This window comes from Myripristis murdjan, chromosome 4 (genome assembly GCF_902150065.1).
Source record: "Myripristis murdjan chromosome 4, fMyrMur1.1, whole genome shotgun sequence".
Classification (NCBI taxonomy): Eukaryota; Metazoa; Chordata; class Actinopteri; order Holocentriformes; family Holocentridae; genus Myripristis; species Myripristis murdjan.
In genome coordinates this window covers 4,047,529-4,069,950 of record NC_043983.1, presented here as the reverse complement: position 1 = coordinate 4,069,950, position 22,422 = coordinate 4,047,529, and the positions used below count along the sequence as shown (strand labels likewise).

Below are 22,422 nucleotides of genomic sequence, written 5' to 3'. Positions count from 1 at the left end.
TACAAACTAAGTGTTGCTCCGGCTGGTGCGACTTCCTCAGCAGACTGTGAAAGTAAGACAGGAAGAACAGAGAAAGACTTCAATGAGAAGCAGTTAAACTGATTGTTTGTGGAAAATGTTGCAAGTCTGTCATTATGTTTTTGGGAAAGCAACATGACATGTTCCTGTTTTACAGAGGTAAGCTGAAACACCACAGAGGCAGCAAGTCCTGTTATGAGTAAGCCAACTTTTTCACCCCTACGCAACAGGTTTTTTTTTTTTTAGGTCATTTTTTTTTTGACCACGTCCTGTTAGATGAAAATGTAATATCAACACGTTAGTTTTACTGTTTGTTTTTGCTGCCTCTGTGTTGCTGAGCTCTCACTTTCGCAGCCTGCGTCATCTGCATCCTTCAGAGTTTGTTTTTTTCATACACTGACCAATATTGACACTTTGAAGTAAAGATGTTCCATTTGCGCTTTGCTGCGCTTGCAGAAAAAACACACTCACTGCATTTCTGTTGTTTCTCTCACCTGAGTTGGGGGTTTCCTTTTGCCATTCACCATGCACACCCTGAGAGAGTTTCATGACCACAGGTTGAGTATTGGAGGGGCAAGTGTTGCAACTGTCAATGCAATCACTTCCTGTCATCATAATAAAAATAATAACAATTTGCATCATATAACGTAATAATCCCAGTAATGTTTCCTAAATTTCCTAAAAATCTAATAAAGGTTCCTACCATTTATGTACTATGTTTTCTCCTGTTACTGTAATAATTATGACATTAATGGGAGTTATTACATTAACAGAATGCTTGAATATTTCATTTTTCAAAAATATAATAACTGGACTGATACATAATACTGAAAACATAAAATTCAATACACAGCCCAAATGCAGTTTTGCGATTAATGATAATTAAACTGACAATTATGACAGTAAAGTACTGAAAAAAAAGCATGTTTTTGATCGCTGTCTTCTATTCATTTGAAGTATTTTTTTTACAAACTTACCCCAATATTAGATTATCACTGGGATGAATTACATTAACACAAATGATGTTGAAACTTCCAGTTTTCAAAAATGTAATAACTAAACTTATAAGTAATTAACAGTAAAAATGCAGTAGGTGACTGATCCATTCACAGACGTGTATGTAACTGTGTAACTCCCATTAATGTCATAATTATTACAGTAACAGGAGAAAACATAGTACATAAATGGTAGGAACCTTTTATTACCTTTGCAGGAACCTTATTACATTAACTGGATTATCACATTACACAGTGCAAATTGTATTAAACTAATGGATTATTACAGTGGTGGGACAGTATTATGACAGTAGCAACAGCGAGTCCCTCCTCATCCTCCCAACCATTTTCGAACACAAGAATATCCCTGAAATTAAAGCTGAGCTGGGGCATCTGCTCAAAAAGTGTCCACGAGGTAGAAGTTTCGTCAGGGAAAACCTTGCGACAGCTCAATCACACAGTCAAAAGCAGCATTTATTGTCTAGGTGGCGCTACACCTGTCTGTGGTATAGGATGTTCACTGGCTCAAAATAATCATACAATAAAAAATGAATATGTATCCTGGTTCTGTTATTTTGCTTTGATTGACTGGTTTTATTTGATAAATTGAATACACAATACACAAAAGTGCATACAGTACTAACATTCATCAGGATATGGCAATAAATTTATTGCCATATCCATTGCCATAAATTCACTGTGGTCCATGAGGTGCAGGCTAGGAGGCAGGCAGGAAAAGGTGCATCTGTTCCTGATATCTCATATTTTGCACTGATACACCACATAAATACAGCAAAGTTATGCACTCATGACATAATAACATCCTGATGTTGAAAACCTACAGAACCCCCGAAGGGTCATGGGGAGATTTTTTTTTTTTTTTTTTTTTTTTTGCATTCCCTTGCAACTTTTGTGTTGCCTCACAATAGTTTGTGTTACCTGTCGATATGTTTCTCTCGCAATACATTTTGCATTCTGTTGTATTAGTTTTGTGTTCTCTCGCAATCCTTTTGTGTTACCTCACAACACTTTTCTACTTCCGCTGCTTCTGAGCCAAATATCTTTCCGCTCAGCTGCTCCCAGAGCAACAGTACAGCGCCACACTATGGATCAGCTCATTGAATTTGATTTTGAACTGGGCATGAATTATGCTGATATAGTGCCACTGCTCAATAGGCATAATGCATTCTCAGATCAAGAGGGCTGAGCTGGGGGCAGCTGAGCAGATATAGACAAAAGGCTCAGAAGGCACGAGAAAACACAAAGAAAACACATGTCTTTCGCTCTAGCAGCCCTTTTGTTCTACTATAGCCTACTGCTGTAGCCCTACAAAACTTGCCATGGCTCATGAATGCTCTGAGATATCAATCCAAAATTTGAGGGACCAGTTCAGGAGTGTTCACTAAGCTCAAGTATCCGAGTGTGTTGCGTTTAATCACTAGATGGCGCCACAAATGTGAAAAGTTTATATCATGTAAACAGCTCAATGGATTCGTGTGATCCTGCTCTGGCACACCCTCTTTGCTCTCTCAATGATGGTCCTGTTCATTCCTTCAATTGACAAAAAATCAGCTGGCTTCAGAGCATTTGACTACAGTGTCCCTTATCTCTGGAATGGCCCCTCCATTACATGTTGAAGAAGCACCTTCAGTTGAAATCTTCAAGTCTAAACTGAAAACATACGTTTATTTACCTCATTAAAGCCGACCCAAGAACTTGGTCGTGTCCAACCCTAACCCTAACACCTTTTTAACACCCTTTTAACATTGTAGTTTTATTTTAATGTTTCATATTTTATTTGCTTGCTGTATGTATTGTCCCATGTATCATAAAGTGTATTGTGACCATTCTGCATGGTGATTCCACACTTTAAGTAAAACTGATCAATTGATTGATTAATCCAAGTCTCTGTAGCTCATCAACGCCTGATGCTTGTAGCCAGGACTCAAGCACTCATCACAACTTTCCTCTGGGGTCATCGAGTCTTCCAGAATCCTCTCATCCTCCACTTCATCGTCAGTGGTGTCATCCGTCTCCCCAACACCATCCAGGAAAGCGGTATCTTCAAGGTCCTCGGTTGTCTGCTCAGGCTTGGTCTCTGGCTGCAGCTGGTGCAGTGTTAGGTCGTCTACCTCCTCTGTTATCTCCAGCATCTCCTGTCAAGATCACAAAGGCAAAAGATGATAAAAGTTGCATTCATGCATTCTAAGGTCTTTTGTTGAATACATTCTCTGGACTAAAAAAAAAAAAAAAAAAAAAAAAAAAGGTGTTTCTATCACCATGTTGCATCTCTATAGTGGATAAATGACAAGAAGTATGCATCGCAAACCGACATCCCAAACTCTGAATGAATCCAAAGGCAGAAAGGTGCCATGCCATTGGTCTGACTGCCCATTATTCCGATTGTCAATCCCAATAGTCAAGAAAATGTCCCATTGGACCAAAAGCCCATTAGTGCGACAGCCCCTTATCCCAAAAACAAATACCAATTGCTCCGAAAATACACACTTTAGATTTGTTGGAGATCAGTGATTGCCAGGGTTATGCTGAGTTTTGCATCCCTGTTGAGAAATTCATTCATCCTTGTTTACCCTAACCGTAACCTGTGGAGACCTTTACCTAAACTTAAACAAATTTCTAGAGTGGATGCATTTCTGACTAATGGGTTTTCGGTCCAATGGAACATTTTTTGGAACTATTAGGATTCGGAGTAATGAGCGTTTGTTTTCAGGACAAAGGGCTGTTCAACCAGTTGGATTTCAATCCAATGAGACATTTTTCAGACTATTGGGGTTTCAGAATAAAGGACCTTTGGACCAATGGGCAGTTCCTGGCAAAATACAGCATCTGGGTAAGACTTACCTGATTCACCTGTTGATTGTTAGCTGTATCTCGAATAACAGGCTTTGGTACAGGAGGGAGAATCTTGTGTTTGAGTCTAAATATTACGACAGAACAGAAACTGAGATGATTAGCCAGGTTGAATATTTGTTTTTAAAAGTAAAGATAAAATGTCAAATAATCAGCCAAGTTAATTTTGTGAAAACATGTTTTTAATACAATAAGAGTGCCAAGAAGATTGGTACTGTCTTTATGAATAAGAGCAGATATTAATCCTTATCCTTGTGTTCAAACAGAAATTAGTCTCATCAAGTAAAAGAAAACTCACTAACCTCTTGAAGATAAAAGTGAATCCGATTGAGATGAAGAAGAACACCACTGGCAATCCAATGCCAAACCACACTAATTTAGCGGGAAAAAATTGGATACTACAATAAATTTGAAGTTGTCTATGCAAACACTGTAACACAGACTTGTAATTTTCCTCACAAACAACTAGTAAACTGATTAAAATGAGAAGTTATCTGCAGTCAGTTTCATACCATCCACAGACTTCTTAGACATCGTGTTGAAAATTAGACTGGCTCTAGGTCCGGCTCCCACTCTTGTTACCCCAGCCAGGCTGATGTTGTACCTGGCCCCTGGTATCAAGTCTTCCAGACGATATTGTGTGTGTGACGCCGATACATTATGGCACTCTAATGACATAAAAAATGGAACAATACGCATTATGCCACAAACCTGTTGTCACAGATTTGCTACTTAGTGTTTTTTTCTGGCTTATGCTGGGATCAGGCTACCCAAATTCAGCTGGATTTTGACAGGATTTGGTCGTCACCAGCAACCTTACAGCATCAGGCATGAAGATCCACACTGGGAACAACGAACAGGCATGTTTACCTCGTCATGTGACATAATGGGATTACAGCAATTACAAAGCAAATTTTCACTTGTTTCAAGCAAATTTTCACTTGAAACAAGAGACAATTGTCTAAAAACAAGTTACTTCTGAGGTGATCATGTCTTATTTTAAGTGTAATGAGATATTTTGACTAGTAATAAGACATTTGTGACTTGAAATAAGTACAAATAATACAAATAGTCTTGGTAAGATTTTGAGTTTTTGCAGTGTTCAGATTTAGCTCCCGTCTTCAGATCAACAACATTATGCTCTGAATTCAACATACATGTTACCCCATCACAGTCAAATCACAATTATGACTTCATTATTCTCAGTTTAGCATCTGGACTTGCCGCTCATGATTTCATACAAAAGTAAAGCTAAAGGTCATGCTTTGAACCTCAGGTAGCTTGTTAGCACCGGCTTTTGACAGTCGGCTATTTTAGAAGGCTAATGTTACATGCAAGTTAGAAAGTCAGCCCATAAGCTACATTTGCTAATGTGCTCAGTTTTAATGCCCCAGAACAGAGGTGACTGTGATTGGGTATTGTGTGTGTTGTATTCAGGACGCTGTTCTGCTGAAATGAGCTACTTTGGAAAATCTTTGTTTGTGTTTTCTTACATTGCCTAAAATAAATGAATTTATCCTTTATTCTTCCCAATAGGGAAGCTCGTTCTCTGCATTTGACCCATCCCTTTTGTATCACAGACTTGTAGAAATACAGCTGTGATTTTCCACTCGAGTTGAGAAATTTCATCTTATGCAAATACATGAATGACGCGAATTTCACACATTCATGTCATTCACGAACGGAAATATGTGTGTAAAAATTTTCTTTGCATTTGTTCTGAACACATAGTAAGTGTTAGGAGCACTGGGCAGCCACAGTGCTGTGCATGGGGACCAACTCCAGTGTAATGCCAGTGTCTCAGACACGGGCACTGACAGGAGAATTAACCCACCAAAACCCATGCAATCGCAGGGAGAATATGCAAAGTCCAAGGACGTGCCCAGGCAGGGGTTTGAACCAAGGACCTTCTTACTGTGAGGCAAACAGTGCAAACCATTCAGCCACCCTCAGCAATAAAACTACAGGGTAACATTAATGTTTTAAATTTGTGTATTTTTCCCAAGCTCAGATAAGAATATTTTAGGCTATTGTTAAAACAGGAGAATACTCCATCATCAAACATCTGTCCAAACCACTTAGTGTGGATGCTGTGCAAACGATACATGTATTTTATTAATTTCTCATTTCCATGTATGCGCTCATGCACTGTGAGGCCAGCAAATAGTAGGTTTATAGGCTCAGTGACATTTACTGGATGGGTTTTGACAAACAAGTGAATTTTGCACCTTCATTCCCATGCTCTGGGCTGATTTTCATGCTGCACACAACGTAGTGGGTGAGGAAACCTTGGTGGTCTTCAGAGGGAATAGCTTTCCATGACAGCCCAGCAGAACTGTGGCTATCACTAGAAGCAATGAACTCCTGAGGTTTGGAGCGTGGAACTGAACAGGGGGAGAAAAGTCTGGTGTTAGGTAGCGGTCACAGAAGATGAACAAACTGAATGAAAAGAGGAGCTATAAGACAGACTGCCAGTATGGGCCCTCCACTTTTATCACCAGTTGGCTAGAAATATATGATATGTAACATTAACATTGTGTCAGATGTACACAGTTGACTCCTCAGATCGGTTTATGTTGCTCAACAGGTTTTCATTTGAACTGGACTTTTTGGCGGAGTGTTAAAAACAGCAATTACAACTTAATTACAGGGTTTTATGTGAGATAAAAAAAAAAAAAAAAATGAATCACTGCAAGATAAAAATGAATCATTCATTTTTGATTCAAACAAAGCAAAAATGAATCATTCATCCATAGCTACAGTAGCAGCAGTTTACTTTCCAGTAGAAACTAACACTGAGCAGCAAAATGTTCCAATATTTGCACTGGGAATGTTGGTCAGTATTAGGAGTTTGACCATAAAGACCGCTGAAATGAAAACAATAATTAGAATGGCATTTTTAAGCAATGTGGAAATTTTATGGCACTATTTTATCTCCAAAGAATCGCCACTGCCATTGGCCAATTTTTTTTTTTTTTTTAAATGTTAAAAATTTAAAATAATAGGCTTTCTGGTGCTTTTCACTGTGGCAACAGTAATAAATCACTGCGGCTTTTTGGGTTAAAAATGGGTGGATTCTCTGCAGATTCAATTCTGGATAACACTTTATAATAACCATCATTTATAAATGGTACATTCATGGTTAATTAAACTTTAGTTAACAGTTATTTTACTGTTAATAAACAATTGAATAATAATTGCTACTTATTGGTGATATTATAATCATCTAACATTAAGTGTGGCATCTACATCATAATCGGCACAACATGTAGAGAAATTCCATTTTAATGAGCTTACCACCCTCCTTTTTATAAAAGAGACACATTTCGACCGTCCGCGGTATCGTATTGACACATTCGTGTTGGAAATACACGTAGGGAACAAAGTCCTTCAATTCTGTAACAAAAGAAGATACGATCTGATGTGTTTATCAAGGCAAATCAAAAGCACTTCACAAGAGAAAGATATCAGTAAAACACTTTGAGCAAAAAAGAACAAATGAATCTCAAGAAGCAGCTACGACACATCGATTACACTGATGTAAGAGTAAGGTCCTTAGAGGTTTCAGAAATGGCATTGGATTCTGCTGCACTTAAGACCGCTTGCACATACAACATGATCAAATAGAGGAGAAAATGAGATAAATGGGATAAATATTGGACTTTTGGACCCACATTCCAGTTGTGTGGCTACAAAACACTTTGACTGTTCGGCACACGCTCTTTGGAGGAGTTTCACGGGAAAAAGCTAAGGTACACCTACAGCTGATAACTCATCATGCTTGGCAGTCAAACCACCTGCAGTGGAGTTTTGACTGATACAGTGAGTAGATACTGACTGAGTTTTTATCTTGGGGTGAACTATTCATTTAAGATGAAACAGTCCCAGACAGCATCAGTTAAAGGTATATAATCTGCAGCTGTGTGCACTGCAGTCTTTGCTGTGGAACAATCTGAAACCTGACTGACAGTTTTCATAAGTTATTTCAGATGAGGAGAGAGGTCTGCTCATGCATTCTTAAAAATGATCAAAGCTGTAGAACTCTATAACTTCAATAGTACTATTAGTATAGTACTAATGGCCCGTTCCTGCACAGAGGACATTTAGAGAAAGAGAATTTACAGACTGTTATCTCTGGAATTAGCTCGATCACATGTTTTATCAAAGTTAATGAATCAGTCCTGACTCAAGACACATTCATTTAGAGAATGTGCATTGTCCTTCAGTGTCTGATTCCACCATGTGACACTGGCATGGACACGGTGGGACACATTTGCTGCAGGGGAATGTGTCCATTGTAATCATTTGAGGCCGCTACACTGACCACTGAGGCCGAGTGTCCAGACTGAACCAAGAGCCCATATAGAAAGCGTTTTTAGAAACATACATCACTTGTGTGCCTCAGAGAACATACATCCATTTGATCAAATGCATCAGTCCTCACTGACTCCCACTTTACGCTTCCTGTATCTTGTTACTCAATCTTGTTTGTCCCTCCCAGCTTCCCACACCTGTCCTGAGCTGTGGATCAGCTCTGATTGGTCTGTTCCTTCCACAGTGTTTCCCTCAGCCAGTCCTCTGTTGTCTTGTGTTCAAGCCTCTTCTCCAGGTGTGTCTTGTTTCCCCAATGAGCTTCTAGTGTATTTCCCATTTAGTTCCTAGTCCTCTTTCAGTTCTGTTCTTTGGTTACTGTCTTTGCTGTGTGTCATGCCAGTGTTTCCAGTGTTCCTAGTGTATTTGAGTTTATTAAATCTCTTCTATTCTTTGAGCCTATTTGTCTGCCTTCTAGCACTGGGATTGGCTCCAGCCCCCCCCCCCCCCCCCCCCCACCCCCCGCGACCCTAGTGAGGATAAGCGGTTTAGAAGATGAATGAATGAAGGCCTGCCTTCTCCTGCATTTGGGTCCTACCACCCTCAACAAGGGACACAGGTTCCCCTAATTTGTGACAGTGGACATGGAAATAAAATCACTGAATCATTACAAAACTGCTGGTTCCTTCCCATGAAAGAAATGAAAACTATTTTGGTTTGGTAATTTCCAACTGTCAGTCACCCTGGCAAAGGCAAGTTAGTTGGCCACTGTCCACTCAGCTCCCTCGGAGCTCCTGCTGACAGTCAGCCTAGACAAGTGGAGTTAGCGTGGACTGGATGACAGAAAACATGTCTCACTTCCAGCAAGGATTCCCAGTAAGACTACTCTTGAGTCTGGCATCAACCAGGCTAGACATCTGTGGTTTGTAGAGAGCTTGGTGAGAACCCTGCTTGTTAAAAGAACATCACATATGACTTACTTGTTGTTATGTTATGATAGTGCTCCTTCGCTCTTAAAGTGATCACTGTGTCTGGCCTCACTTTCCCATCTTCAACTTCATACCACTCAAAGCAAGCCTTTTTTGGGACTTTTTTTGGTGATAATTTTTTACAAGCTGTTGGGGAAAAAATACATGGTTTTTGGAGCATTTGATCAGACACAGTGCATCTGAGAGTGGGCAGCTCAAAGGTCAGTTTTCTCAAGACCATATGTGGACAGTATGTGTGTAGGTGCATACACACTTACTTGTCAAACCCTTGGCTGTTTTGGCCGGTACAAGTATATTTGCAGAAGGAGATGCCCCTGCTGCATTAAAGGCATTAAGAGTGATATTAACCAAAGAGTTAGTCACATAAGTTCTGTATTCAGTTTTGGACGTGTTGATGTGTTTCTTCTTCTTCTTCTTCCTTGGACAAGGACACTCATGAAAAGACTGAGTGTCTGTCAGGCTGTAAGTAACTCCTCCAACCGCTGCTGCATGTGGCACAGGCTGAGGAAGAGAGTAGAGCTCAGGAAACAAGGTGTGCACTGAGCTCCTGACACATCATTTGCTGCAGAGCTGCGTCTTTAAAGATCTGGGAATGTTGATTCAAATAAGTCTATACTCTTCAGATGTGACAGATGAACACTAGGTGTGTATGTTTTTTTTAAATCATTTATCACAATTAAATAAACAGTTTCATTATCATTAGTACTTTAGCACATTGAGATGTGTTAGACATGTTACTTACACTCTATTACATGAAATATATTATAATTATAGGCAATATAATATAACGTTGAAAATGCCAGAGTATTTTTTTTTTCAGTAGCTTACCTTCCACGTTAGCATTACAATCCGAGTGCCATTTTCAAATTCCCTTGTGGCCATTTTAACTTCAGGTGAGAGTTCCAGTTCTGCAGTACAACACATGTTCAGTTCATTAACAATCCTTTACAATCTGAAAATGTGAAGGAAAATGTCATAAATTAGTCATCCAAATAAAGTCTAAAAATCAGTCAGTTCAGGAGTTCACCATGCACACAATCACAAATCGTGCCGAGGTGCTTGAAGTAGTAAAAAATGCAGCTGTGAAAACAATGCAGGTGGTAGTAAGATAAATAGCTTCCTAAGCTTAAATTTTGAATTGATGATGATCGTTTCAGAGTGTAATATATTGTTTGAAGCCCTTGGCCTGAAGCTCCGCCCTGGGAAATGTAAGCTGTTCCAAAAGAAAGTCAAGTTCCTTGGACACGAGGTCGGCAGCCAAGGAGTTGCACCAGACCCAGAGAAAGTGGTAGCTGTTCAAAGCTGGGAGGCTCCTACCACAGTCAGGCAAGTGAGGTCATTTTTAGGATTTGTAGGCTACTATAGACACTTCATCAAGGACTTTTCCAAGATTGCTAAACCATTGAATGAACTTCTGCGGGGCACAGGCCGAAGTAAGGCACGACACTCGCCCCCCATTCAGTGGACTTCAGAGTGTGACGTAGCTTTCAACCAGCTAAAACAAAATCTGGTCCAGGCCCCCATTCTAGCCTATGCAGACTATACACAACCTTTCATTGTTTACACCGATGCAAGTAATTGTGGATTAGGAGCCCCTTGGCCCAAGTACAGGATGGTGTGGAACGGGTAATTGCGTACACCAGCAGAAGCCTACACCCATCTGAGCGTAATGATGCAAATTACAGTTCCTTTAAAATTGAACTGTTGGCCATGAAATGGGCAGTGGTGGAAAAATTTAAAGACTATCTGTGGGGTGCAAAAATCACTGTGGTAACTGACAATAACCCTCTTGCCCATCTGCAGACTGCAAAATTAGGGGCTGTGGAACAAAGGTGGGTCGCTCAACTTGCAAGTTTTGACTATACCATCAAGTACCGCCCTGGGAGAGATCATACTAATGCTGATGTTCTGTCTAGGCTGCCAGTCAATTCCACAAAATCCACAGCACCTAACCAGGAGTGTGAAGACGACATGCTAGTACGGATGGTGGGGGTCCCAGACACTGGAGGAGATTGGTTTGCCAGCTGGGGATGGGATCCTGAACATTGGAGGCCCCACCCTGCACCAAGTTCGTGGGTACCTGGAACAAGGTGGGTTACCCAACACCACTCAAAGACTGCTGCTTTCCCAATCAGTAAAGACACTGTTAAGGCAGTCAAAACGGTTGGAGCTTGTTGAGGGGGTTCTGTGCAGGAAAATACAAGATTCCTTAACTCTTGAGACTTTGAAACAGGTGGTAGTCCCCGAGTTGACAACACAGGCCCTGCTGGAGACTTGCCACAAACATGCCGGACATCCAGGGACCGACCGGATGCTCTCCTTGCTGCGGAGGAACTTCTACTGGCCACGAATGGAACAGGTTGTACAGACTTTTGTCCAAAGTTGCCCTCGCTGTGTATTGCATAAAACCAAAGCTAATGTTAGGGCCCCACTTATCCCTTTGACAGCTAAGGTCCCCATGCACATTTTAGCCATGGACTTTCTGACACTCAGTCGTCCCACAGACAGATATCAGAACATCTCTGGACTCCAAGGCCCTGGTGGACTGTTCTCTACCTGCCGATTGACTTTTCACTTTGTTGCCGTGAGGGGGAATTATTTCTGTATTTTTAATTTGTGTATTGTTACTTGCTGTTTTTAAAAGAATACACTCACTTCCCCACCTTAAATTGTGTGCTGTCTTTAAATTGGAAACTCCCCAGTAGAGGTTATTTAAATTCGAGTTGTTACACTTTCAGCCGCCCTCTAGGGCGTGACAATATGCTAGGTAATATTATCACAAAGGGTCTAAACACTTAAAAGGCTTCATTCCAAAACTCTGTATCCCATCTGGAATCAAATACATTATTTTATTGATTTTATGAAGCTTGAAACATTATTTTTCTCAGTGGGGAAAATGGGTAATGTTTTCTGTGATACTTCAGTGACTCATTGTGCCTCAGCTCAGTGGTCGTGTGCAGGGAGTTAACGTTGCTCTCTCCTGCAGATTGTGAATGCATTTAACACCTGAGTGCCTCACTGTAGCATCAGGAGTTACAGTTTATAAAAAGCTCAGAATTAAATTGAATTTTGACGACATTGAGCACAGACAGCGATACTAAAGCTTTTCTAGTTTTTGTCCACATAATGTCATACTGGAAAACAAATACAGGTTATCCCAGTTGTGTGCAGCACAGTGTTTGGCTAATGTGATAAAGTTTTCAATTGGTAGAATCCTTACATTATCTGTGAAATTATCTGGCATACAGCCAATGTGGTACATTATCTTGCGTGGAATAGGCGAGTGCCTGATGATTACATTGTCCAATTGGAGAAAAAAAAAAAAAATCAGCCAAGCATTTTAACATGCGGACAGCAAGACGTTTGACCTTTGACTTTTCAAATACAATACCCTTAAATCACGTGGTGGAAGTGGTGACGCACTGTGGCTGGTAAGTTCACATGAAACAGTGACTGGTTTTCACCTGCTGTTTCACCACAGTTTCAAAATGAAGCTCAGAGACAAAGTAATCCAAACCCACTTACAAACAAATGTGCTTTTGACACCCTCAGAAATCGCTTTGTGCAGTTTTACAGTTTGAACCGGACTCTTCCTGTGCCCACTGACGGTGGCCACACCTGGCACCAGAATTACTTTGGCCAGTCAGAGCAAATCCATCTCATTTCAGACTGCGTCCAAATGGAGGCGACTGCTTTGAAAACTTTGGAAGGAACTCTTGTCACTTTGTAAATTAGGCTGGTAAGACAATTTGGTATTTACATTATAACCTTACCTAGCACAGCTTTAATATCATTACATTGCATTTGGCTTATGTCCAATGACACAAACTAGGTTCAACTGAGATTTAAAGCCAGATTGCAGGATAAAAGGCCAGAGCGTGAGCCATTCCAGCCAGAGGAGCATAATCTCACTTGCAGGAGCAGTGTGAACCGCAGACCAGTCGCTCCACAGCGGGTTGAGGACCTTGGTTGACTTCTGTCTGACCCGAACCTGGTAAGCTGAATGTTTCTGGAGATTCGCAACACTGACCCCATCTGTTCAGACAAAATGATACACAGACGCATTCACTAAGATACACCTCGACCTTTTAAAGCCTAGTTAGTAATTTCTTATAATCGAAGGCCTGTAGGCTGACAGCTAGATGTGGTTAAAATGCAGATTGGTAACACAACATGATACTACAAGGACACTACAGGACAAATATACAAGCTTTTATGTAACATGAGAGTACTTACAGATCAAAGTCTCATTTGGGGTATTTGTCCTAAGCGATCTCTGTATCAGCGTGAGGAAAAAGGGTGGTTAATCGAGGCAGGAACAAAGTGGAAACTAACAGCATATGCAGGAGCTTTGCGCTGGAGATATGCCTTACACTCTGCCACGGTTCGGTGATGTCTTCCTTTCTTCGGAACAGCACCTCGACTAACGCCGGCTGGGTCTCTACAGCCCTCCACTGTAAACTGAGGCTGCTCTCTGACCAGGACACCTGGAGATTTTGTGGTGCTTCATACTTAACTATTGAAGAAAAGCAAAACATTTTTGTGCGTCACATTTTGTTTCCAGCTCTGTTGATCATTTTTTATTATTACTTATTTACTGTACCAGCCACTAAATAGTCATCATCTGGGGTTCTTTTCCATCCTACAATGGAGATTTAACTAGCAAAACAGCAGAAGTGGTTATGTTCATTAACCTTTGTGGTCTGTGTATGACACAAATTTAATTTCCTGCCGTGCAGAACTGTGTTTCCGTGAGCTCATTGCTAAAAAAAAAAAAAAAAAAGTGTGTTTTAATCTGTTATGTTATTGATGAGCACAGTAGTAATGACCTGTTCTGCTAAGCACCACAGAGGTCCTGGGTGATGAGCAGCTGGAGCCTCCTCTGCGAGCTGTCACCCATATGTAAGCAGCCCGATCTTTGATTGGAAAGTCTTCTTCCAACGGAGTGGTCCACGTCTGGTCAATGCCCTCAAATTCTGTTTCTTTGAAGGGTGGATCTGTAGTGCTACAAGCGCATTAGAAGTGGAAGACAAAAATAAATAAATAAAATAAAATAAAAATCTTAAAATATTGTTGGCTTTCTACATTAAAGGCATATGTTAACTAGGACATTGGTGTCTGTTGTGTCTAGTATTTGTACCTTGGAGATAATAAACAAACTTGTACGTGCTGCATATCATGAGTGTATAAACGTATGACACCCATTTGGAAATATTTGATATTATTTCTCTTCCCCCCAGCTGTTCTGTAGGACAGTAGTGGTGCTATCTTCCTCTCATTGTTACTGAGTGCTGGATACTGGCTGGATGCTCCAAATGCTAACTGTTAGCCTCCTGCCATTCAGGTGGACTTCCCCCCAGCTAACATTCTTATAAGTAACCACCTTAATCCACTCAAAGAAGGTTTAACATCACTTTACAGTTTTTTTCTCATTGCTTAGGCACTATCTTTGAAACTAATTGCTACTAAAAACTCTAACATCACTTGACAAGTGTCAGGCATCACAGTTTTTTTCTGAATGCTTAAACGCTAACCGTGATGCGTGAGATCCTATTTCTGAAACTATGAACACTTGCAGCCAACACCTTTGCCAAGTGTGTCAAACACATTGTTTTTTGCACATTGGGTACTTAGATCTTTAGATCTTGAGTGTCATCTTTTATTCTTTATTTTTTATATTCTTTATTTTTTTATTATTCTTTATTTTTTTTTACTTAATCTTGTACTCTGTGGATACTGCTGAAAACTGTGAATTTCCTTCGGGATGAATAAAGTATCTATCTATCTATCTATCTATCTCAAACTGAATGCACCTTCTCTGCTTTACACTCAGTTTGTAATTTCATAGTGCGCTTTTGGCAAAACTGTAAGCACTGGTCTCTATGGTGCCACATTATTTTACCAGTTGCTTTTGCACATTTCCACATGTGAAAACACCTTTAGGTAATGAGTTCACTTCACAACTGAAACACAAAAACAACTGAGATATGAGTATGTGCAGATAAGCTATACTATCCTGTCATTGGTACTGGATCTGGAAGTGCTACGTCATATTGACTCATCCGTGTCTTTTGTACTCAGCTACATTGTTTTGTCTTGTGTCTTTCACAGAGTCACGGAGCTGGACGCAGATGCAGTGCATCATCAACTAATATAGGCAGGCTTCAGCCTTGCAAAAACAAGGCACTGTGGTAGAAATATCATTGGACACCACAAAAAGGCATCCTTCACCAGCATGCAGTCCTAAGCCCATACAACACTGCACACATGAATAATTCCTAATGACCGGGGGCCAGAGCAGTCCAGGTCCGTTACCATCTGGGACAATGTTGCCTTCCACCGGGCTGCTGTGGCCCGCACTTGGTTCACACATCATCCACTTTTCACCACAAAAAAGTATCTTTTTTTCCTCTCATTTGTACTGAATGGATGTGTATTCTGCTTTCAGAATACACATCCATTCTTCACACATTAGGTTACCTGTGTGTATGTGTGTTTACTACGTGTGCGACAAAGCGTTATTGCAAACTGCTGTCCTGCATGGAGAAAAGCAAAAGCCATGAGTGTTTTTTCATTTCTACTGTCAGTGTGTATTTGGTGCTTTGTGTGCTCACTCAAATGATGGCGTGTGTGTCATGCATTGAAACGAAAACACACGTTTTTAAAAGAGTTTGAAGAGTTTTGCAAGAGTTGTTGGCTTTTGCAAGAAGTCTGTGATGTTTTGCTGGTTTGGTGCAAGGTTTTGTGATGAGTGTAGAGTGTGTAGAGCCTGTAGTTTCAAAGACAGTACCTAAGCAATCAGTATATATATATATATATATATATATATATATATATATATATATATATATATATATATATTTATATATATCAGTATATGTATATATATGTATATATATGTATATACACATTCATATTTATATTTATATTTATATATGAGCATGCTTGAACTAAGAGAGCTGTCTATCTAATCAAATGGAGTTGTGGTTACAAGCCTTTGACAAAAAAGCCCTGACAAGCAGATGCACAAGTTGTCTTGTAACTATCGCGCTCTCTGATTCAGTCTGAAGTTTGATCATGCAAGCCCTCTGCCTGCTGTCTTACTTTCTGATGATGATGCTGCATCCTCAGCCATTGCCGTGCCCACCCTGAACGGACCAGCTCTACCAAGATACATGCTGCAATGTAGGAGGGCTGGCAAGGTGCACTGGGCTCCATTTTGAGTTGCATTTTCTTGTGAACAAACAAATGTCAAAATAATGAGATTTGTTGCATTTAAGTGCCACAGTGATTCATTGCTTTCATTGTCTTAGATTTGGTCACTTGATAATATTGCATGCTCTTCCCTGTGTTAACCTTTAATGGATCTAGCCCTGAATACCTCTAAGACTGATCCAGTCTCTAAAAATGATTGCAATTTGTCAGTGAAGGACTCAATAGACATATGTCCTTCAAAAGTGATCTTTGTGTTCATTTTCAGCTATCACTCATCTTAAGAATAGCTGGCACTATTTAAGAGGCCCATTTTGAAAAAATCAAACAAAACAAACTCAGATCCTTCCAACTCACTTGAAGTGAAGGTCATATGTCACATCGATGGCTGATGTGTTCATGCTCCATTCGCAGCGGTAAACAGTCTCGTCAGAGTGTCTTCTGAAGCACTGAGGACTTGAAGGAGCCTCACAAGCTGACCCTTGGGGGAAATGCATAGCAAAATAACTTCACTTATGTATTTGATTCAACCTTTTATGTAACCGGGCTGCCCCAGCGAGAACAAAGCTCTCTCTCTCTGAGGAGACTTGTCACCAAGAGAAGGCCAAGGGAGCAGCATCAGCAATGAACCAACCACAGACAATTCATATGTTATATAACAAAGCAGAAATACAATCAAAATCAAATGAATGGTAGCTTCAGGCAAAATTTAAAGTAGTAACATTTTAGCTGCAATTACCTTTAATCAAGCCACCAACATTGTCCTTTTTATTTTCCGTTATGCTCTCTCTTCATTTCTCATTTTATTTAGCAACACATAGTGCATTGATGTGCTACAAAAATTTGAAAAAGTGAATGAATAATGTATTCTTGTTGACTTTGTTTTTAGCTAAAGAAAGATGATGATTTTTCATCTCTCAGATAGCACCTGCCAAGGGAAACCACATGCTGCTGATAAGCTAACCAAAACCGTGGCTGCTGTTTCACCTTCACTGCCGGCGCTCACAGTTGTTATCATCACAGGTTTGATTTATATCAGCCTGTTCAGGATGAGCTGCTTAAATGAGGGTCAACAGTAAACCTAGTGCTAATGTAAAACCAAAGGAAATAAAAAATAAAAAAAATAAATAAATAAGGGTTTTATATATTTTGTTTACCTTTACTGACCACACTGAGCAGTATGAACATAACAGTCAATCCTTGTAGTGAATTCCAGCCCTTCAAACGGTCCATTAGGTTCTGTGGAAAATGTAGAAGGACCATTATGTAGTCTTCAGTATGTGAGAGTCCACATATTCAACCTGTCTTCTTGGAACTCAGTGTGCTTACTCAAAAATGTCAGAGGAGTTTCATGTCTCTCAGGTTGTACAAGGCTGCAGCTAACCACAAGTGTTATGGGAGGGGTGGGGTGGGGGGGGGAGCTGTGCTCACAGCACTGGCAGATAGACACAACAGCCATTCTGAAAGTCAGGGCTCTTTGAAGCCATTTTGCTGGTTTTCACATGTTCATTTTTACTACCGCTTTTGTTCTCCTGGGGCTCTCCTGAGTGTGAAAGGAAAACAAAAGATTTTTAAATAAAACTTTTCAGAAGAGTGTCCGATGATTCTGGAGGCAACAGCTGCAGCACGTGTCTGCTGAGTGTCATGCTGGACACTCAGTGTGTCCTTTAGGGCTTCCATCTGAGCATGAGCTTCTGGCAGACTCATGGGGCGAGGGGTTGCATCATCTTCGAATCTTCGAGACAAATGTTTTTTAGCATTACTGCATCACTGCACAAATACTCAGCTATAAACCACACTGATGACTGCTGATTACCTAAGTGTTGTACTCCTGCTAGCCCACTGTGATGGCATTCACTTCAGAAACATAATGGTGTTAATTATTATATAACAACATTATGTTACCCATTAATCAACTAAAGCAGATATCTATAACATGTATAATATCTGATATTGGACAAAAACAAAATAACCAATAACCAAAAAATAAAAACAAAAAAACATTGTACTGATTGAACGATAACCTTTATTTATTTGTTTGTTTGTTTGTTTTGTAAAAACAAAGAACTAGCATACCATCAGCATGGTGACACAGTATTTTGTGATACAGCCACAAAAAATGTAATCTCTACATTCATGTCAACGGACACAAATTGTTAACTATTTCTCATGACAGCACGACTTTAAAAGTAATGTCTTTCAGTTGGAGGTACACGTCATGCCTGTAGCACGTATCGTGAGGTAGGATAAAGAGCCACCAAGTTTGCATTAGGAGGAGGGTGGACTGGTGGATGGGTCAGTGAACCCGACTTTCACCCAGGTGACCCGGGATCCAGTCAAAGGCGAGGCCGGTGTTCATTCCTACAGGCCACAGGTTTTTATTTCCCCACCTGGAGATACATTTTTGTTGTCTAGAGCTACTGAAATGTAGCCGCTTCTTGAAATAGTTTTAGCCAAATTCATGCTCATGGGCACAAACTGATCTTTATAATCTTCATACAATTTTTGTAATCTTTATATCATCTTTATAATTTTATATCATCTTTAGAATCTTTGTAACTTTGTGACTTTGTAACTGGAAATGTGGGCGAAAAGTGCCTCCACTATTTTCAGGATGATTTGTGTGCACATGTGCTGTGGGTGAGCCCTCTCCCTCAGGTTGTGCCCCACCTTGTAGTCACTCTGATGGAGAACAGGTGACACTCATTCACTTCCTAGTGTAGCAGCTCCTTTAAAAGAGCCGGGGCAGCCAGAGAGAGGGCTGCCTCACTCTTTCCTGGCCTGATTGTTGTTTCTGGAGGGACATGAAGGGCAAACTAAGGTAGGTGCCTTACTCATTTTCTTGGTAGATGTTCTCTGCATATTAAGCATTTCACTGGCATCGTGGCAGGTGCACTTTGCTGTCAGACTGAAAGTAGAAGTAGCTCTCCCCATTTCCCTGGTACAGTTCTGAAGAGGGCTGTTTGGCAACTGTAACTCATGGCTCTAAAGTATGCCATCTCTGCATGTTTTGATCACAGCTTGCTGACATATTTGGGGTAATAACGTACGCCTCTTGTAACAGGAACAGGGAACGTGGTACTGGCTTCCTGTTTGCCCTAGTTCTGCTGTACTTGGTGGAGGTAATGCAGTACAGCTGCCTAATTGGTGTATTTTCTCCTTGTTGCAAAACATTAAGAAATTAGTATTTTACGCTTTGGTCCTACTAGGCGGAGCTTCCCTGCTTTTGGTTACCTTTTCATCCAGTAGTTTGTTCTACTTGATTGTGGTTATTTTCTACCTGGAAAGCTTACTTATTATAGTTGATTTGCACTGGTGCATTTTATTTAAGTGGTGGTCTGACAATCAGCCAGGCTACAAGTCGTAAATGAGGCATTTTATTTTATCTCTGGGTAAACCAACTGTGGTGCAGATAAAGAGCAACATTTTTTTTTTTTTTTTTTTAAACAGCTGGATCTCCTGTTTGTGCCAGTTACAGGTCGGCTCAGCTGCCATATACTTGCAGGTGCTTAATCACAGGGTGAGGGTTTTCCTTCCCCTGGCCTATTGCATGTCATTCGGCTGTGTCTTCCTAACGTTTGTGTGATCTTTGTCTTGCAGTGTGAGTGTAAGCAACCGTGTGTGTGTGAAGCACTCTGGGACCTTACCTGCACTCCCCTCCCTCTGCGGGCTTCCCTGGCACCCTCCCCTGTACTAGTATCTCCACTATTGTAGAATTTGTTTTTAAATTTTTAGAATATATTTTTGTTATAAAGAAATCTATTTTTTTAACATGTTATCTCCTACAGTTTTTATTGGCCAAGCAACATCTATTTATTTGAGCTACAAATTTCTTTTATTTTATTTATCTCAGACCTCACTGTAAAGGAAGATGTATCCAGTGCCACCATTTTTGAGGCGGAGTGGAGTTCTTTTTTTTTCGTATCGGAGAGTGAGACATACAAACGGGGCTGCTAACAAGGGAAAGAACACCACAAAAAGAATAATCAAGATCTTGTCCAAAATCGACAGAGTAGAAGGAGGACATTATCGACTCTGCACATCACCTTGTCAGAAAAGTTGATTGCAAAAGTCAACAGATCATCATCTGCAATTCAACATGAGGATTCAACAGAATTCAAGAATCAACGCCGCATGTAAGGAGTATGGAATACACTTTACTGAGCATCTGCTCAAAGCTGACGACTACTGAGGCACAGGATATGGTGTGGCCGAAGATTTAAGATTTAAGGAAACATCAGCCCAACGTTGAGTGGGTCTTTGCCTTCATGTCGTGCCTTTAAACCATTTAACGCACACGCACTCATTGATTATCCCTCACTTAGACCAGTGGTTCTTCAAATTTATAGATATTGACAATGTTTTGTCGGCTTTTTACTTCTTTTTCTCTTCTTTCTCCTTGTTTTCAGCTGCATCACACTGCGTTTCAACCACAAACCCGTTCACTTGATTTTTGCCTTGGTTTCCCAGTCATAGTGAACTGGAGGGCAAACTGGATATAAATATGGTTTGTCAAACTTACATTTACATTTTTTAATGATCGTATTCTAGCATAAGGTAATTATTTTACACAATTTCTCCTTGAGATCAATAAAGTATTTCTGATTCTGTTTCTGATGATTTTAGGAATCATGATATATTTTAGATTAACATGTTTTTTAAAAAAATCTTTTGTACCCCCTGCAGTACTCTAATGTACCCCCAGGGGTACCCCCATTTGAGAACCACTGACTTAGAGCACAGTATAAGTTCTGTTGATTGACTGGGTCTGAGTTTTAAAAAAAGTAATGTGAAATATAATTGGTGTGCAGTCTCAACAGTGCTACATTAGACTAAAAATCATGTCTAGCCTGATTATTGTATCTATGGTACCGCATTGTGAATTGTGCAGATTTGTCTTTATAATGGTGTACAAAATACACATTTTTGGTCAACATGGAGTGAAAAACCATAATTTCTGCTTTCTCTATGTCTTTGTATTCTTAATTTCACTGTAGGCACAATGATCAGGAGATGCCCTGATCCACTCCCCTTTACAGTTAGTAATATAGAACAGTCACAAGGGCCACACTGGATTCTTGTAAGACCGGCCTTCACCCTGCCTTTGATTGGCTAACCCTAACCATAACCCCACACTAACGATAATATTAACCAACCTAAATGCCACTTGTTCCCCCTAATGGTACCGATCAACAGTAAAGCTGCTTGCTGTTTTGACTTAGCATGTACATATACAAGCGTCATCTGCATACATCTGCACATGAATATCTGGACATATGCTTGGTAGGCCATTGAGATAGATACTAAATAATAATGGCCCTAATATCGACTCTTGAGGGATCCCAGCAGAGCAGTTCTGGAAAGCAGAATAATAACCATTAATTCATATGCAATGTTTTCTGTCACTTAAATATGATGTCACACAGTCTGTAGTGTTCTTTGCCATGTTTTGTTGTGATTTTTTTTTTTTTTTTTTTTTTTTTTTTTTTTTAAGTACGCTATGGTTAATTCTATCAAATGTTTTTTAAATCTATAAATATGACACCAACTATTCTGCTATCTAGTAGATGAGTCACTGTCTCAGTAAAATAACAAATAGTAGCTTCTGTGGAGTGATTGGCCCTGAACCCAAACTGCATTGCATGGAGTGGCTGTTGGCCAGAATCCAAATTGTCTACAAGCTGGGCTGCATTATTGAATAATAGCAGAATACAAAGAAATGAAAAGTTTTGTTTGAAATTGTTTGAATTACCTTAGCCATCAATCCACTGAGTCTTCAAATTCTGAACTTCTTTTGCACTGTGTGCAGATAAAAGAAAATAAGTTTTCATCTGGCTCCCTCACTTGGATGTTCTTGCCTTAGCATGTTGTAACATAATTGGCACAGCAGGTGGCAGGATAAAGATATATATATACATGAAGGCTGCAAATCTGAACCACTCTGAGTTAGAATGCTCTTATTTGATAAAAACATAGTTATGATCAGCAAGCTCAGTCTGATCCCTTATTGAGAAACAGGATTAGAA

General features: G+C 40.0%; 1 protein-coding gene across 1 annotated transcript; it reads right to left on the bottom strand.

The window, feature by feature from the left end:
* Window positions 1-1,364: 1,364 nt before the first annotated feature.
* il12rb1 (interleukin 12 receptor subunit beta 1) lies at window positions 1,365-17,727 on the bottom strand. Its single transcript, XM_030048819.1, has 15 exons — window positions 17,554-17,727; window positions 16,754-16,877; window positions 14,014-14,189; window positions 13,558-13,700; window positions 13,421-13,460; window positions 13,097-13,219; window positions 10,013-10,092; window positions 9,442-9,685; window positions 9,176-9,310; window positions 7,182-7,280; window positions 6,113-6,268; window positions 4,397-4,552; window positions 4,187-4,256; window positions 3,876-3,951; window positions 1,365-3,169 (listed from the first exon to the last, which is right to left on the bottom strand). Exons 1-15 carry the CDS (start codon window positions 17,657-17,659, stop codon window positions 2,909-2,911), a joined length of 1,989 nt encoding a protein of 662 aa, XP_029904679.1. The 5' UTR covers window positions 17,660-17,727; the 3' UTR covers window positions 1,365-2,908.
* Between the last annotated feature and the right edge of the window lie 4,695 nt (window positions 17,728-22,422).